General features: G+C 40.0%; 2 protein-coding genes across 2 annotated transcripts in view; both read left to right on the forward strand.

Annotated features, from left to right (window-relative positions):
* crebrf (creb3 regulatory factor) overlaps window positions 1-9,018 on the forward strand; it is a 35,551-nt gene extending 26,533 nt beyond the window's left edge. Inside the window, exon 10 of the mRNA XM_080436487.1 lies at window positions 193-9,018. Within this exon, the coding sequence (XP_080292613.1) occupies window positions 193-311 (119 nt within the window). The 3' untranslated portion in view covers window positions 312-9,018. The remainder of the gene's footprint in view (window positions 1-192) is intronic.
* Window positions 9,019-13,061: 4,043 nt separating this feature from the next.
* On the forward strand, window positions 13,062-19,124 carry bnip1b (BCL2 interacting protein 1b). The gene is made up of 6 exons (XM_080434901.1): window positions 13,062-13,157; window positions 14,596-14,688; window positions 15,745-15,836; window positions 17,085-17,192; window positions 17,664-17,782; window positions 17,978-19,124. The coding sequence occupies exons 1-6, from the start codon at window positions 13,074-13,076 to the stop codon at window positions 18,172-18,174; spliced, it is 693 nt and encodes a 230-aa protein (XP_080291027.1). The 5' UTR covers window positions 13,062-13,073; the 3' UTR covers window positions 18,175-19,124.
* Window positions 19,125-19,951: the final 827 nt, after the last annotated feature.

Genomic DNA, 19,951 nt, shown 5'->3' on the forward strand with positions numbered 1-19,951 from the left:
ATGGGTAAAAGGGGAAGCAACAGACATGGATCACCGGTGGGGTTTTTGTGCCCTTTTGTGTGATGAGTTCACCAAAGACATCTGCATAATTTCTAGTAGCCAGTGTCAATTGCAGCCTTCAATTGTACTTACGAATGATCACAGTGAGTTTGCAAAACCTCCCTACTAACCACATCACCCAATCCATTGCAGTGACACCACCTGTTGCCGGGCAGACTTCAGACTTTGTCAACCAGATCCTGGAGACAACGGGGAGTGGCGATCCCACCGGCGGACTGGTTGGCCTGCGAGTCCCCACCTCCAGGATCTAGGCGGATCCCAGTGGGGTTAAATATTACCAACGTGACGTGTTGTCCCACTGTAACTGTGACCCCCGTATCTGCATGACCCTCCAGCCTAGAATACATCCACCCTATTAGTCACACAAACACACATACCACGCCCCTGTGTGTGTGTGCGTGTGTGTGTGTGCGCGTGTGTGCGTGCATATGTGTGCTTGTGCCGCCATGCGCTCTGCGTGGGACATAGAGCCTACAGCTTTTTTGTCCCTGCACTCTAATCAATATGTCGCCGACTCCCAGGAGTCCAAAACCTGTAACGGGTACCCGTTGGGGAAAAAAGTGTCTCTAAAGCAGGTGATGGTTAATAGGTGTGTAATGTAACATGTTAGGTTAAAGGTATGTTCAGGTCTTGCTAATGTAAACACGCTCTCCTCTAGTTTATAGTAATGAGAGTCATTACGAGTGCATCCTTATGGAATAGTCTCACACAATCTGCAAGTAGTGAAGTCGTTCCAAATACTATTGCGTAAAATGTCAACCTTCCAAGCGATAGTTGTGCGATGTATAAGGCAAATCAACCCACGCCACACGCCTTTCATTATAATGGCCTTGGGAGCCGCACTGCCGGACAGCAACAGAATTACGGAGGAGTAAACGGCAAGCTGAGAGGCCTCATGGAATGGCAGGGGAGTATTTGGTATTGAAGGCCTAAATAGAAGTCATGCCATTCTCTGTCAGCCTATCAGTTATTGTTTAAAAGGCAGAGGTTAACCTTTATTGTCTTGCACACTCAAAATAAAGGTGCATCACAGCAGGAATACACCCCAAAGGTGTCAGGCTAAAGAGTAGAGAGGCAGAATATGGAATATGATCCGTGACATCTCCTCTGTAACGTGTTGCTTTCTGGCAGCCCGGCTCCGATGTGGGAGGAGGTGAGATAATATTGTACAAATAAGCTTGTCTACATCACAAAGTTTTAACTTATGCCTAATTTATGTTCTGTCGTACGACAGCGCCACGGGGCTGAAAATATCTGCGTTGTGAGCTTTTTCCGCCCGCAGCAGCGTCGTACGACAAACTATAAATCAGGCTGTTTTAGACAGTCGAGCGCCTAGCGGCCTGCCGATATATTGACTCCACAGGAGGATGGTCGACAGGTCTGCTGCAGGAGATGTTGGCTTAACTCTGACCACATCAACCGAAGCAGCAGAAGAATTTTTTTGTGCAGAGGGAATGCATCGTTTTGGTGCGCTGGCCCCCCGATCCAAAAGCTTTGTACATGGGTGAAAGCTTGTAAGGGCAGGGGGACGTTGTTGATGAATGAAGCTATCAATGATCCATCTCCTCTTTTATTACACTGCACTTGAGGTGTCTCCCAATGGAACTAGCATTGGCCCTTCTTTTGTACAGTAGAGATGGCCAGGCTAACAGTGTGTTCATACTAGTGTTTGATCAGAGTTCTATTCATTGTGCCTTGTGTATGTGTGTGTACAGTATGTGTGTGAGAGAACGAGAGAGAGAGACAGGGAAGAGGTGATTGGTCAAAACTCCCTGAGATGATGATGATGATGATGGAGCGCAGAGAGGCGGTTTGTTGTGTATTTCAGCTGTTTTAAAGATGTTCTGAAACGAATGTACATAAGAATATGGAAGCTACCGAGTCGTGATGCCACAGAGTCTGTGTATATAGGAGGTGACCTGTTGGTTTTTGGTACTCTTGTCTTTAGGGATCTGGGGGAACAGGGGGGAAAGGGTTTAGAAGATATTTTTGTTTAGAGTTACGAGAAAAAAAAGATATTTGCACAGTATATTTTGATTGTTTTTTGTACCAAAGACACATGCAACGAAATGGCGACTAGCCAGTTTAAGTAAGGTTTTGCACAGCTTACCTGACGCCGTATTGAATGTAAGAGATGTGGGAGGGTCAGGGAACTTTCATAGAACTGTGAAATTAGCTTGGGTCCAATTCTGTACAGAAAAGGAACATTCATTCACTCTTTGTTTTGTTAACTAAAAGAATCTCTTGGCCTGCCTGCCCGTGGGCTTTTCTAGTAGGTCTGTCGCTTAGAGAGCGCTTCATTCCTCAACAGATTTCTCCCTCCACAAGCTAATCGTGTTACGGCACAAGAGCGCTATTAGATAAGCTATTTACATTTTTGCCTGTTTTTTTTTTGTCTAAATGTCACCAACAATAACCAAAATGTTATATATCCGTGTCACCTGTTTGATTTCTACATGTAGACAAGAAATATTTTGTTGGATAGAATATTGTTAACTGAATTGTTTTAAAAGTACTGTATATACTGTAGCTACATTCATGATATATCTTATCTATGTTGAATTGCCACTTTTTTTCATGACAATTGATATATTATTATTAAGCATGATACATTTCTCAAGTCTGTCTTTGAGTCGAGAAAGTTGGAGGAGAAAAAAAAAACCTAATGAAAAACAAAAAGCCAACAAAAAAATAATAATTTTATTATATTTTTGTATGTTAGCTGCCTATTACATTTCCTGTTAGTTTGGAAGTAATCCATAGAATAAGCCTCCAGGTACTCTCCTGTATGACAGAGGAGGAAACGGAGAGCTGGAGGAGGTGACGACGAGAAAGAGAGAGGAAAAAAGGACACAGCAGGAATACTTAAGTGGTTGTAAATGTCCTGATGTTCCCTCCTGTCTCCTGGGCTGGCTCAGTGTAGTACAGATCTGAACATGCTAGTTTCTACAGCATGGAGGGCATGTGACAGAAAGAGGGATGTAGGGCTTCAGCATGCAGTTGGAATGGAGCTAGGCAGGCCTAGCCAGCCCTGACTGCTGTTCTGAGGCAGACCACATTTTGATTCCACCTGCTATTGGCACCAATCCATTGTTTTTAGTTTTCACTTGTTAACACCCGATTTGTACTTAGCTGCGTGCAGGTGTCGGCACCCACGCGCAACTAAGTGTAAAGCCCCTTGCACACAGAGTCCGACAAATTCACACGAAAAAGAAAAACGACGATGAAAATGATAAACACAACGCCTCTCTGTGACGTCTTGCACACCTACTCTGGAATTGCCATACGAGTGGCTGTGACAGGGGTGTCTGTTTCGGGGTGTCTCTGATACTTATTGGAACTACAGTAGATACGATTTTAGAAACTGCTGTCCTAGCCTGTGGTTTTCCTGTGGCGTGTGTGTGTGTCGTGTGTGGTGGAAGAAGAACTAGTGCTACATACATATTTTATTACTCCATCTGTTTTCTGTTGAGTCTAAAGAAGGGAGAAATGGTGCTTTTTCTGAACCTAGAATGATGCGTGTCGTCCATGACTGTTTTGTTTGACTTGCTCCAGTCGAAGTCGATAAGACTCGCTCTCTTCCCCACCGTCCATAGCTATTTTCTTAGCAGTGATCGCTTTTTTTGTAAATATATACTTTGAGTTGAAATTTATCTTCTAAATGTTAGATATGTGTATAGAATATTCTATCGTATATGAAAACAAACGCACTTTGTTCCAAAAAAAAGGAAAAAACAAAAAGAAAAAGCATTTTTTTCTTCCATTTGCTGCTAAAAAAGGCCTCGTTTGAATGCTGCAGTGTAATTTGACTATTACTTGCTTGGATATGTCTATTACCTGGCTAGGAAAGGTCTGTTGCCTGGTAAGGTTGGTTCAATGGCCTGGCTAGGTAATATAAGTAGGTCTATCCCTAGTGGTTCTCAAAGTGGGTTCCAAGGACCCTCGGGGTTCCTTGAGGGGGGTTCCAAATGGACCCTTATAGGTCGGTAACTCTGAGAATGTACAAATTGAACCTAATGGACACTTACGGGTCCATTTGGTTCCATTTGTACGCTCTCAGAGTTATGATGGTCCTTCAAATGAAAAGTTTGAGAACCACTGGTCTATCCAGAGCCATGTGTTGATGTGATCACGTGATACACATCATAGAATGGTCCTGGAAAGTAGAGTCCGACCGATGCGACTGATAAGTCCTGATTTTTTTTTTTTACCAATTGCAACCTGGGGTCCCTATTTTGGGCATGTCATTATAGGCTAAAAAGTTAAAATTGCACATCTAATAAGCTCACAACATTTCGTGGTGTGTCGCGTTGTGAGTTTGTAGATTATACCATAAAATTACTTTATTGTTTACAAAATATCAGTGAAAACCATCTGTGAGCGATGTTTTAGGACTCTCCAAAATCAGCATCGGACCCAAAAATGTGGCATCGGTCGGGCTGTACTGGAAAGATATGCCTGTCTCAGATGTGCCTGTCTATTGGACAGGATGGGTTTATTACCTGGCTTGGGACTGTATGGACAGTGTGTTTGTGGTCTTAAAAAGAGGTTTTGATTCCAAGGCCCCAATATTGATTCTAATGATGACCTCCTTGGCATCATGTCTCGTTTGCCTTCAGTAGAGGTTTCCTATGGAAAAACTGATTCTGCTTTGGCTTCCTCTTCAGGGTGATGTACAGTGTAGACACATTTCTCCAGAGAGCTATATTGTTATCATTTTTAAACTGATTTCTACTTGTGACTTAACATGGAGGGTTTTAGCCTGGGGCGACCAGTACCAACCCAGCTGAAAAGAGGTTGATACTGGCCGCCTTGGGGGAAGTTACTATATCACTGTACTGTATGGCAAGCCAATTACAAATGGAGAGTCAATCCGGACACTTATTGCCTTCTTAAATAACATTCTCGCTTACACACCACATGACAATAAACTGTCAGATGCCATGACAGAGGTAGCAGACATCTGGAAAATACACTTCGAAATGATATTCACATAATTGAACTTCTCAAGGCGCTTAGATGTACTTATCAGGCACTTAAACATTTGAAACATATTTGAAACAAGTTCAACTGCAATTTTGTCCAAATATGTTGGGGTGGGGTGGGAGTGTGGGTGGGGGTAGGGTTGGGGAAAACAATAGCCTGTTGTCGAGCCAGCAGCGGGCTGCTAGTTGACCGACGATAGACTGACACTGACATTAAGGCTCTTTTTGACTAGTGGATCGTGCCGTAAAACTTTTTTTTTTGGCTCGGTTTCAGATAAGGTTCTCAGAACATAATTTGGGTCCCTGCTCAGGAGGTGGCACTAACCCTGAGTTCTGGGAGCCCAGAACTCAATTTATACTTTCAAATGTGTTTCTAAACTAGCAAAAAAGCTACAAGCTCACAACTTTGTAAGCTTGCATATTGGCTATTTTTACGTACGTAATGGAAACGTAAACCTAAGTCGCTCTGGATAAGAGCGTCTGCTAAAAGCCTAAATTGTAAAAAAGAAACTATTTCAAAACTTCACGAGTTCTGGAACGTTTCAGGTTCTGGGTTGCCCTTCGCAGTCGAAAAGAGCCATTAGACTTGTCGACTGTCGGTCACGTGGCTGGTTCAAGGAGAGAGATAGTCCTCACAGGTTTTTACATTTAACATGATAGGCGCAAGCTGTGCAACTTTACATTCAAACACCAGGAGACTCTGTGGCATTTTAACAGTTAAGGAAATGGGTGAAATTCTGCGCCAGTAAAACTATTCCTTCTTTTTTTTCCTCTGACATACATGAAAGACCTATACAGTCAAACATTAAGCTAATAGATTGTGTAAGTTTGTGCTACTTCTGTCCAATAAAACATAATTGAATCCGTAAAAGCTCTTCAGCAAATCAGGGTAACATTGTTCTTCTCTCTGAAATATGTGATGACATATAAAATCTAAAAGAAAATATATTTATGTATTCCAAGTAATGTCGCCATTCTTTCCTCTGTACAAAAAAGAAAAGAAAAAAGACAAAAAAAAAAAAACTATGTATGTGTTATTATCAATGTAAATCAATATGGTGCAATCTATAAATACGAAACAGGCCAACGGATTTGTCACTAGAGGTCACTGAAGTCCCAGCTTTCTCTGTATGGATATTCCCACATACAGTAGATTCCTTTTAAGAGGGGTTTTGTCTCTGCTTTTCCAGTTTTGATCCGACTAGGGTGCGTCACATGGTGCTGATTATTATCCAAGAATCTTAAGTAAGAGAGAGATTCCAAAACAGTCTGTTTGTATTCAGTTCCTTCCATACTTAACATTGTGCGAGCGACTTATCATTCTGAACATCATTAGACCACCTTAACTCTGTCAGTTCTGCTGACTGGCAGTAATGTTTAACCACATGAACTCCTGCGTCCGTATTCCGGGCGCAAACCTAAAATAGCAGATCTACAGTCTGCATTATGCTTGTAGATGGGCTATTTTTGGCGAAGATATTTAGTGTAGACCAGAGCAGAAACAGGAGGGGGCCTAGTATAGAGCTCGGTCAACTAAGTACAGTAACTTGTATAGGGGTTAAGTGGTTAATTGATAGCATGTCAGTGCACAGTTGGACCAATCAACGGAAGACTTTTAACTTCTTTCTCTAAGCTACAGTAGGACAGCTATTTCTATATAACTTAATTTTTGTATTTATTATGTGCGTACCATTTTTCAAAACAGACCAATGTGTCCAATTTGACACCTTTGCCTAGTACTGTACTGTCTTTATTTCACATTAAGACTAATCATGTTCACCATATTGGCAAAACATATATTGTAGATAATATGTTAAAAATAATAATTATTATGAATGTGTCTGACATGTCTTTTCAGGCACTTGAGTAGACAAAACAAGCAGCTTTTATATTTTTTTATATTTGAAACATTGTTTATCTCAGTTAGTGTATGTGTGCAAACCCATATCTGCTTTTATGTAACAAATACTTTAATAATGCAGTTTAAGCTGCAATCCGGGAACTTATTTGAATGAATACAACTTTATTTTAACCAATATGTTAATAGTATGTTAATACAATATAACTACTGTAGTACATGTACAGTGGAGGTGGTCTCCCTGCTCTTCCATTGTCAAATTTAGACCCTGGTGTCGGGAAGGACATCTACTGGTTGACAAGTAGTACCGCCCAACGCTCATAAGTGCAATATCTCCCAAAGTTTTTAAACAGGGATTCACTCTTGACAGAGCGATAGAAGATTGCAGCTTTTAATATGACAATTGACTATGGAAAGCTCAAAGTCCCAAGAATTAAAAGAGGGCCGATGCTCGCGCTGTAGCAAAGTGGACTTGTTGAACCAATTGAACCCAAATGTTAACCAGTGTTGGGAAAAAGTACTACATTTCTTTTTACTTAAGTAAAAGTATCAATACTGCAATGGAGAAATACTCTGTTACAAGTAAAAGTCAGAAAATTACTTGAGTAAAAGTACAAAAGTATTGACCAAAAGTAAAAGTACTCATTATGCAGAATGTCCCGTTCCTTGTCTAAAAAAAATTATAATCTTTTGCAAATAGCAGATCGAGCTTGTAGATCGGCTATTTAAAAAAAAAAAACGTTTAAATAGGGCTGAAGTGGTTCTCAAACGTATATGTAATAATATATGTAATAATCCAAATCTACAAAGTAACTAGTAACAAAAGTTTTCTAATTATTGTAGTGGCGTAAAAAGTACAATATTTAACTCTGAGATGTAGTGGAGTAGAAGTAAAAGTATAACAAATTGGAAATACTCCAGTAAAGTAAAAGTACCTCAAAATTGTACTTAAGTACAGTACTTAAGTACTTAAGACTTATAGTTACTTTCCACCACTGACGTTAACACACACAGTGGGTGTGATTATCAGAGCTCTGTGGCCGACTCTACATTTATGTTTGAGCCTTTTCATAGGTCTTCCATCTTGATCCAACTGGGCTGCTCTCATCTAACAGAGGCTGTGTGCTTGATGCCTAATTCATGCTCTGTCATATGACGGCGTCGCGGATGCCGTCATATGACATAGTATAAATTGGGCTTGATGGTCTCCCCCACCCCCCTCCCATTTTCTTTCTGTGTAAAATAGATTGTTGGCGAAACTTTGTGAGGTGACTGCATCTGGAATGCCAACTTTATGCATGCCGTGTGCATGCCGCATAAGAACAATGATTACATTATTTTTGTTTAGAAGCCTGAGAAGGTCCACATGAATACGGAAATACGTTTTGAACCAATTCTTGGTTAAATCTCTGACCTTGATTTAGAGTAAATGTGTTACAAGGGGTCTAGAGTACTGGCATTTCTAGCTTCACTCTCAGTCCAAGCATTTTGTACTTGCTGCTTAAGAATGAGCACAAAGAGCTACATGGGAAGGTTTTAGGAGGTGTACAAGACAAATACGATATATAGATATATTATATATAAATTATATATTACACAACCCTGTTCTTTCACTCGTCTTTCTTATGAAAAAAGCAACTGGTTGACTGACCGGCACCGTTGCTCACCTTGCACTTTTTAACAAAATCTCAAGTAAAAAAAACTAAACAAAAAAAAGAAAAAGAAACCACAAAACATTATTTTGAATACGATGCCTGCTGAACCAGGTGCCTTATGCTTGATTTATACTCTGTCGCACGACAGAGTCACGCGCCGAAAAAATAGCTGATCTCGTACAAGCTCACAGAGCTCGTATGTCAGCTGTTTTTTGAGGTGAGGTATAAATCAGGCTTTACTCAACCAGGTCCCGGTTTGAATACAAACCGGACCTGCATCTTCTTGTCAGTCTGCAGGGGGTTGGTTTCCCTGCACGAACCAGGGGTTGGGTTTTCCAAAACATCACTACAAGTACATTGGTTGGTTTCTCTGTTGGCCACGTGAGGATGGCAACCATCCAGTCAAATTGTTGTCGCTGTCGGGTCGAAACCTTGTGTGTCCGACACCGTAACTTAGCCTATTTGAATGGATCTAACAGAGTTATGAGATATAGTTACAAGCTGTAACCATTTTCAACCTGGCACTCGTTGCAAGCTGGTAGAGTGTCTATTTCCCTTATTTTATTGTTTTTTCATAGTATAAGATGGGTCTTAAGTGGTTATATAGTTTTAAAACCTACAGAGAGACGTAAAGTGTGACATTGACCTATTAAAAAAGAAAAACTAAATATGGAGATACAAGGTTTCCACCCAACAGTGACATCTTGTCTTTACACAAAGACATGAAAATACAAAATTGAGAACTACAACACAAAATCTTGTTTTGAGAAACCCTAACCCTAATATGAGTCATTTTCTCTGCCCACTATGCCCAGCTATGATACTGTGTTGGCTGTTACTGCTAGTGTTCCGAAAAGCGTCTCACCATATCGGAGTCATTAGCATAGTTTGACCCCCTTTTCCCCACCGAAATACAATGTGATTTACAGTAGTGTAAATGATAAGAACGTTGTTCTTCATTACATTGCTTTTGTGAAGTGCCAGACCTTCCTTAAAGTCAGTGTTGGCACTGAGTCCGAGTTGCTAAGCAATGACAATGTGCATGCAAATGTGGTGCTACCGGGGGCAGTGTGTTCTTTCTTTCCAGACACTGCATTAGCCATATTGTGTATATTCTGTGGAGGACTGTGGTCAGTCTGAGGTGGACTGACACGGAGAGGTGTTGCTGCTGCTTTTGCTGTTGAATGTAGACTAGTCTTCCTTAATATGACCCGTAGAGACAGTACATTTTACTAATTGAGATTTTCCTATCGTTACAGAGTTTGAATGAACCTTTGTAAGCTATTTTTTACTAGTCGGGAGAGAGATTTCTGAATGTTGTATGTCAAAATGCCCGCTGCTGTCCTACTTATGTTTTTCATTAATAGTATGGTTGAATATTTATGCTCTGAGGCTATAAGATATTGTTTGACTCGTTTCTGTTTTTCTTAAATTGTATTTTATTGCCCAATTCCTTATGATTGAAGTAGATAGGTTATTGTTCAGGCCTGTATCTTAATATGCAGGTAGATATATCATAAATTATATTGTTGTTCAACTGAATCCAGCTTTACATTTGGTGTCAATTCCACAGACAGGATCTTCCGTGATATTTTCGACAGAGATATTTAGGGAGATGGAGGATTTACTTCTGAAAAGAATCACTTATGTCTGTGCAGCCAACAAAGTTCTGTAATAAAGAGCTATCAATCGTCCACAGTGGTACAGCAAATTAAGCAGTGCCCTAAATCAGTGGTTCTCAAAAGTGGGTTCGGGGAGCCAGAGTTACATGTCTGTAACTCTGAGAGTGCACAAATGGAACCAAATGCACCAATACGGGTCCATTTGGTTCCATTTGTGCACTCAGATGTATGTGGATCCTTGAAATTTAAACGTTTGAGAACCACTGCTCTAAATTGCCCCCCTCCACCCTCTTGACAGAGATGTGTGAGCCACATGGCAGCATCTCTAGAGGGGTTTTGGGGCAACGTTTTGCAAATGTCAAGGTCAGCGAGGCCCTTAATTTAGCCATGGGGGCCACCAAGGGCTGGTGGGCAGAGACCTTTCGTTTCCTTATTTTTTTGAATTGCTGGGGGATTATCCTTTCCCATTCCTGCAGACTGATTGTGATAAACAACAAGAACCCACCCTCAATAATAAATAACCCGGTACAGAAATCCTATTAATATCAACAAACACATCAAAACATCGCAATGATTTACGTCTCCTTACAGACTTGCCAAAAAAATGCATGGAGTGAGAAAGACAACAGGTTTCAAACGTTTGCTCTTTTATTTCTTTTCTTTTTTTCTTATATTGAGGAACAGTAGGCTACCATGGATTTTTAGGAATCCCATACAAGTCCTGTGACATGTGGGAGATGCCCACCATTCTAAACGCCTAATTAATACTTGATTGTTCGGAGGAGTCTCTTGCCAAAAATATCTTTGTTTTCGGCGAGCGACACTGACGTACAAAGTAGGCTATACATTAGGCTTACACTCCACCTCCTCGTTGTGATGCTTCCTGGTTGGGCTGTCTGCAACTAAAGAAGTTCTCAGTGGAATGATAGTCATAGGAATTTGTCGATTAATCGATTAGTTGGTTTAATCAACAACATCTGTAAAATAGTGTTCTGCTGCATACAGTCATGCAGAGACTCAGCATTTTCAGGTTGGTGAGGTCAAGAACTGAACATTTTTTATGTTGATTTCAAAATGGCTGCTGGCTATTACAAGTTATAGCCTGACAGAATTAAAGGGTTATAGTAGCAGTTTTCACAGGGACCCTCAGGGTTCCTTGACGGGATTCCAAAAGGACCCTTATAGTGGTCTGTAACTCTGAGAGTCATGGGAGACTTTGAAATTAAAACACGTTTGATAACCATTGATCTAGAGATCACAACAGATGGAAAAAGGCATTAAAAAATGCCTTTTTCTAGGTCGATTAAGACCAAACGTAACCGATTAATCGACTACGAGGGGACAGCCCTACTCCTGGTCTTGTACGGTAACCTCTTTTGAGTCAAAAAAACGCATGGGATCTTTTCCGTAGCTAGTCCTGTGTGTGTGTTCTACTTCAGTCAGCCCCCCTCTTCAGTCTCGGTAGGAAGACTGTACTTCATTGCTAAGTGCTCTGTTAATGGATTCGGTGATTATGACTATTCTTATATTTCATAAAAAGAAGCAAAATCCGCAGAACTTGTGTATCCTGCTGAAACTAACTTGATCCTCTCTTTAGCGATGACGTCTATATTTGTAGTTCACATATATGCCTGTTCAAAAATACAATATCTTGACTATTGTTATATTTATGTTGTGTAATAAATGTCGTGCTGGGTTTATACTTTTTTTTGTTGTTGTTTTAACTTTCTTTTTGTTTTACACTTTGTAATCTTTTGTTTTGTTTCTGATACGAGGCCCAGTGGGTAGTGTGGTAGCATTAAGCATGGAGATATTAATTAATAACGTGTCAGTAGTTGTATTGTAACAACTTAAAAGAGCTTTCGACACTGTATTTTGTCTCTAGCTGTTAAAACATCCTGCGAATCCACCTGCCCCACAAAACTGTTGTGTTCTTTGTGCCTCTTTCATTTTCTTTTGTTTTTCTTTTGTTTTCTATCATCCTTTCTCTCTGTGTTGTATCAGCCAGGAGTTGGTACCACAATTCTTGTAACCACAGTAGTCTGATTATTTTTGATTTTAATATCAAAGTAATAAAAACATTAGCACCACATTCTGACTGTTCGTTATTGTGTGTGTGTGTGTGTGTGTGTGTGTGTGTGTGTGTGTGTGTGTGTGTGTGTGTGTGTGTGTGTGTGTGTGTGTGTGTGTGTGTGTGTGTGTGTGTGTGTGGGCGCATTGCTATTTTTTGCTATCAAGATGTTTTGTCCACTGTGTCTATGACAGTGGTTCTCAAACATTCTCATGTCAAGGATAAATATGTAGGCTAAGTTGCCGTGGACCCTCATCTGAAAATATTTTGTGCCAGGGACTTCCATACAAGATTTTTGTGGTAAAAATGTTTCAAAGATAGCAAAGATGTTTTAATTTAGCTGTATTTTTGCTGGGGACCAATGACCCCTTCGGATCTCCAGACTCCACTCACTGGTCTATTATTTAAAAAAAAAAAATGTTCTGGTCATTTTACTCATGATTTAACCATGTGGTTCTCAAACTTTTTAGCTCAAGACCCAAAAGAGAAATTAGACATTTGCCCGGGACCCAAACTTGTGAACATAGCAGATCTACAAGCTCACAACGTGTCGATTTGCGCCATGCTGTGAGCTTGTAGATCTGCTATTTTCACTACTTCTTAAACATTTTATTTTATTTTATTTATGGAAATTTTTACAATTTGAATTATTTTGACATTTTTATTTTTATGGAAGACAAAATAGGGGATATTTACTCGCGAGCCAATTAGTCCGCGACCCAAAAATGGGTCCCAACCCACTGTTTGGGAAACAGTGATTTTACAAGCCCTTTTTTTGGTGTGGATTGTCCCTCATTGTTGCCGTACAACAGCAAAACAATCATGGCGGCTTCTTTGGACGTACACGTCCGAATTTGTGCACAAGAAATCATCAAATATGACCTGGAGATTAAAGCTGTCATTCAGGTAAACCATCAGGAATGTTCTAGCATTCACGTCATTATACAATTGTTATGTAACTTGTTAATTCTACTGAGATGAACAGTCTGTCTAGATCATAACGATACAGTTCAGACCCATTGTTATGAAGTTCTACAAATAGTAAACATTGAAAAACGTTTAAAGACTAAATAGGTAACCATGGGGCAATATTACCCCAGTTATAACGTTGTTACGTTGTTGTACAATACAAATAAAACGGTTTTTATTTTTGTGATTCTATTTACGGAACTTCTGGCGTGTATTCGTTCCACCTAAATAAAACACTAGAGCCCTGAAACATGACTGTCATGTCATGACAGATTTCAAATTTATCGAGCTAACCCACAGCCATGGATGTTACAATTCCGTTCGGGTCCGCAGAAGTACCAGTATCTTCCGTATTGTTAAATAAAAAGCATTTTAATCCGATCGGTGGCCATTTTCTCTGTATTTCCTCCATATGCTTTCAACTGCGCTGCCCTATCGGTTGGGAGGTGTATTGCACTCTTATACAATGATAACTCTATGAGAAAATGGCCACCCATCGGATTAAAATGCTTTTTATTGAACAATACGGAAAATACGGGTAATTCTGAGGGCCCGTACCTAATTTTGACATCCGTGGCCGTGGGGTAAGCACTTTATATTTGAAGTCTGAACGTTTATGTAGATGAAGGGCCAAAAAGGGAGAAAATGCAAACACCAGATTGAAGTTCATCCATGACGGCCGTGACTCGTGACAGACGACCGTCGTGTGATCCATGACCATACAACATTACAAAGCATTTAAGGACTAAATATGGGCGCGTTCGAAAATTACGCACCGGAGCACACTCGCCTATTAGTTTGTTGGCCAGTGCGCTCAGTGCTGTATTTTCGAACGCGCCCTATGTTTCAATGGGGGCAATATTACCCGCCTAGTTATAACGTTGTTACATTGTTGTAGAATAAAAAATCTATATATATTTTTTCTATTCTATTTACGGAACTTTAGGCGTGTATTCGTTCTGAAATGCTTTTAGGGCCGAAATGTATAGGGCTGAAGTGGGTAATGTATGTTTTGTAATAATAATAATCAAAATCTACAAAGTAACTAAAGTGTTCAAATAATTGTAGTGGAGTAAAAGTACAATATTTGCCTCAGAGATGTAATGGAGTAAAAAGCTATTGAAAATTGGAATTACTCAAGTATAGTAAAAAATACCTCAAAATTGTACTTAAGTACAGTAATTGAGTAAATAATTACCTAAGATAATTGGCTATGTCCACCTATTCTCCAATGGAAATGTAATGTAATGAACTCTTTAATTTTTTTTAATTAAATACTACAATTAAATGTTCTAAGTTTAATACTCACCTATTGATTATTATCCATAATCTCTCATGCAATGTTTGCGTGTGTGTACATGTACGTGTGCTGCAGGACATCAGAGATTGTCCGGGCCCTCAGTCTACTCTCATGGAGCTCAACTCTCTGGTCAAGGTGAAGTTCAACCATCTCAGACTGCGGATACAGGCAAGTAAACCGTACACACACACACACACACACACACACACACACACACACACACACACACACACACACACACACACACACACACACACCTTGCTGTTGTAGCTGTGTCGCACATACGTTTAGAATCAATTGTACAATACTTAATAATACTCAGTGGTGGAAAAAGTACTCAAATTCTTTACTTAAGTAAAAGTACCAATACAGCAATATAAAAATACTCTGTTAAGTAAAAGTCCAGAATTAAAAATTTACTTGAGTAAAAGTACAAAAGTATTGGCATCAAAATGTACTTACCAAAAGTAAAAGTACTAAATATTTGAAAATAGCAGATCTACAAGCTCACAACGCGCCGCTGTGAGCTTGTAAATCGGCTATTTTCAAATAGCCTAGGTATAAAATAGGTTTAAAGTGGTTAATGTATGTTTCATTATATCATAATTTATATCTGAAAAGTAACTAGTAACTAAAGTTTTCAAGTAAATGTAGTGGAGTAAAAGTACAATATTTAGAGTAGAAGTAAAAGTATTGGAAATTGGAAATACTCAAGTAAAGTACAAATACCTAAAAATTGTACTTAAGTACAGTACTTAAGTAAATGTACTTAGTTACTTTCCACCACTGATAATTACGGAATGGTGTACAGCACTGTTTCTCAATGTCGGGTCCAGGGACCACCAGGGGTTCAAATGGACCCTTGCGTGTCTGTAACTCTGAGAGAGTGCAAATGGAACCAGATGGATCTGTTTCCATTTGCACACTCTCAGAGTTAAATAAACAGAGGAATTTACAGTGTAGATTGGTATAGTTTAGGTCAGTGATTCTCAACCTTTTTCATTTCAAGGACCCCCCCATTTGATATGATTTTTTTATCTCTGGAAGTGGGACCCCAATCTACACTCTTAATTTAACTCTTGAGAGTGTACACTCTCATTGTTACAGACCCAAAAAAAAGGTCCATTTGGACCCGGCCCCGGTGGTCCCTGAACTCACCGTTGAGAGAACCAGTGGTGTACGACGAAACAATGTTTGATTTTTTGTGGTGGTTGTTTTTGACAGGACCTGGAGCAGATGGCCAAAGAGCAGGACAGAGAGGAAGACAGACTGGCCATCCAAACGGAGACGGAAAGCCAACGCAAGCAGATACTGAGGTTTACACAAGCAACATGGACACTAATATACTTTGTACATGTTGGACATTGTGGGATGTGCTCATAGAAAATGTGTTTGTCTGAAACTGACGTAACTTGAGCAATAAGCCATCAGGTTGTGAAAAAAATTTGGGGCGGTGTAGCCGCCTCTATAAGTGGGGTTGGGACACCTTATTAGTACACCCTCCGCTGTATTGTGATTGGCTCATTAGTACACCCCTAGCTGTACTGTGATTGGCTGACTCTATTGGCTGACTCTATTCAGCACTCTGATTGGCTAGCGAGACACACGATGACATTAATAACCTATAAATAGGACTGGGATCTGATGACCACTGTGATGACCACACCGCCACCTTCACACTGGGTGTGATTTTTAACATATATCTTGAGGCTTAAGTGATTAAAACCAGGAAAAGACAACACTTAAAGGTAGGGTAAGTGGTTTTCTTTTGTTAAAATAAGTGTTAAATAGCTTTATATTCTGATAGTACTCATTGCTATAGAGTGTTTGTTCAGTAACAGTCTCCATGTCTCTCCTGCTCTTTATTAAACAGAAAATGCATTTTCAGGTCAGGATACCAATTTTATCAAATCAGGACAGAGAACTCAGACAGGATACAGATTAAACAAGTGAAATAGGAAGTGATGACACAAAGAAATGAAATTGGAACCGGAACCCTATAAAAAATGAAGCTGGGTAGTTGGGTACTCTCTCCTGATTGGCTGAAATGGTGTCACCTATCTAAATGTATTTTCTATCAAAGAGCTGGAGAGACAGAGAGACCCCTGTTACTGAACAAACACTCTATAGCAATACTATCAGAATATAGTGCTTTAACCTTTTAAGAAATATCACTTACCCTACCTAAGGGTTGCACTGAGCACTATAACTAAAATTATATTGTTTGCCATTGTATTTGTTATAGTTTTGGTGTGGACTCTGCCATTCACTTGACTTAAAAATAATAAAAACTATGTTGTTATAGTGCTCAGTGTGAGCGGCGATATCCAGAATCCCAGATGATATCTAGAATCGTATTACGGTAGATATAATATCCATATAATTCCCAGCCCTACATCAGGATTTATTTAGTTTGAGAAGTGAATTCGTCATGGGTTAACACAACATCATAGAACAAGTAATTGTTTAATTGCATGAAAGCAAGTCTAATGTGTGTGTGTGTGTGTGTGTGTGTGTGTGTGTGTGTGTGTGTGTGTGTGTGTGTGTGTGTGTGTGTGTGTCAGTAATCAGACGGCATGGCGTAAAGCCAACCTGGCCTGTAAACTGGCCATCGACAACATGGAGAAAGATGAATTGTTGTACGGCCAACAAAACCCTATAGTCAGACAGAGGTGAGTACAACTAAAATACTACACTCACAAAGGTGAGTATACAACTGACATTTAGGCAATCCACTACAAAAGCCTTCAGGAAACTGTAGGGGTGCAACACTTAATAGAACTAATCAATTTAATCAATTATAAAACAATAATTGACAATAATAATAATTTGAACAAAATAATACATTTAAAAAATACTCAAAATGTAAGATCTGCAAGCTCACAACACGTTGTGATCCGATGCGTTATGAGCTTCTAGATCAGCTATTTTTGGTATTTGTGAGTGACGCCATTGTATGATTAAGTATAAAGTAAATTATAAAAGTTAATCGATAGGATAATCGCTAAGAAGATAATCGAAAATTTGAAATCTCAAACCAACCACATGCTGCCTTGACCCTAAGTTCCTGTGCTTGTGTGCGTGCGTATGATATATGTGTGTGTGTGTGTGTGTGTGTATGCATGCATGCGTGTATGAGTCAGGAAGGTGACGAAGGAGAGCTTGGTTCAGAGCAGTGGTGACATCACAGACAGCCTGATGTCTATCTGCAGGATGATGGACCACAACGTCAAACAGAGTGAAGACTCCATCGGCACACTGTGTAAGACACTGCATGCGTGTGTGTGTGCGTGCGTGCTGTCATCATTAGGCCTGTCTCAATTATTGCATCATCTCCTGACCGCAAATTATATGAGATAATCGCAATTATTTAGCAAAATCGTCAGAATCGTTTCATTCATCTGTATCTATCTAATGTCGCCTCACATTTTGGTCTCCTCTCCTCTCTGCTGTGTAGCCACGTCCTCCAGGACGATTCTGGAGACCAACGAGGAGTTCAAGTCCATGACGGGGACCATCCACCTGGGCAGGAAGCTCATTCTTAAGTACAACCGTCGCGAGCTGACGGACAAGCTGCTCATCTTCCTGGCCCTGGCTCTGTTCCTGGCCACTGTCCTCTACATTCTCAAGAAACGACTGTTCCCCTTCATCTAGACTAACAAACACTCCCATCTGTCTCTGTTTTTGGTCAAGGGCTCATTACAAATTGCCAAGAAATATTGAAAATTGCATCACTGTCTTGTATGTATTTGCAAATTGCAAGAGGCTGTGATTGTTACAGACTAAGCTAATTATTGTGCCGCGGTGCCGCAGAAACTCAGGCCAACGAATGCAGCAAACTGGGCACATTTTGAATCATTGTTTCTGAACTTTTTGGAGTGCATATAAAGTAATATTTAGAAAAGGCTGTGTTCACGCCATTGGGATTCACATTGAGATTGCGGTTATTTAGTAAATAAGAGTTGTTTTGTTTTCAGCATCGGGCGTTATCCCAGTATTATAGAAGCCTGTTTCCACTGAGTAAAATCCGAATTCTGCCATTTTTTCCCCCTCTATTCGGACATTCAGTTTTTTCTTGCAATTGCCTATCATACAGATTAGTATTTATTATTTCTATTCAGTGGTGGAAATGGGCTTTCATGTGTATGGAGTATGTGATTAAAGAAGATCACCTACCTTTAAGAGGTTAGCGTCTTATGCACAAGCCTTGGATTCTGCTGACTTAACGAGTGGTAATTGTATTTACTGAGACATTTATAGAGTGCCTTTCTTTCTATTCAGACACATTACTCTGTGTACACGGGCTAATGTTCTGCATTTCTGCAACTGGTCTGCAATTATATAACTGGTCTGCTTTTCTGTAACTGGTCTGCATTTCTATAAATGGTATGACATTCTATAAATGACATTCTATAATATCTTTATTTCCAATGCACCTGTATTCGTGAGGCCGTCTCTCATGCTGCATTGATGACTGCCGGTTAATATGTGGAGAGTATACAGTAACGATATATGTCTGAATTGATGTCTCGTGTGTTTCTAGATGAAGCTGTAGTTTTCCAACCGGTTGAATTATGTAGTCATTGCCATTGGTCTACCAGTAGATGGCAGCACTCAACATTATATTTCATTACATTACTTGAGTGAAATAAAATGTTTTAGGTGCCAATGTCCACAACAGCTTGCAGTAAGTGAGTTTTGTGTTTAAGGGGTCTCGCTTAAAGCTGTGATCCGTAACTTTTATGTTCTACCCAGGATTTAAACCCTGGTCTATGTGATGGACCAACATTCTACTGCCCTGTCAAGACAGAATTCCCTCTTGTCCAGGGCCCATGCAGGGGAGCTATTGCTCAAGGCAGTGCTACTTGTCAACTGGTAGGTGACTAGTGTCCTACCTGACGCCAGGGTCTAAATATCTGAATGGAGGAGTCGGGAGATCACCTCCAACCACTGCAAGTGTACATAGTATTGAAGGTGCAGTTTGTTTCGTTAAATAAGACTTAAATAGCTCTAAATTTTTAGAGTTAAATGTCAAAGCTGGCTCTCGCTATGGCAAATAAAGGGGAAGGGAGACCCCGGGTAAAAGTGTAACAAGTAACATTTATTAACTAATCAGACTAACAAAAAGCAACTAAAGCATAAATGAATGTACAAACAAAGCATGATAGGGCTATGGATGCAATGTGGTGTGGAGTCACAAGTCAGTAGTGTGTAAGTGTATGCATGAGTGGAACAGGGTGTAGTGCAGGGTGTGTGGATGGAAAGAAAAGTCCAAACCTAAAGTTGGAAAGCTGAGTGGAGGTTGTACAACCATCCAGCCCAAGGAGATCATCCCCAACATTTCTGCCTATAGTATATTGTTGCAATGAATGGCAGACAATTTTAATGTACTGTACTTGGCAAAAGAACTGGGTTTTAACTGAATTTGTCA

This window comes from Gymnoscopelus braueri, assembly GCF_963280865.1.
Source record: "Gymnoscopelus braueri genome assembly, chromosome: 8".
NCBI lineage: Eukaryota > Metazoa > Chordata > Actinopteri > Myctophiformes > Myctophidae > Gymnoscopelus > Gymnoscopelus braueri.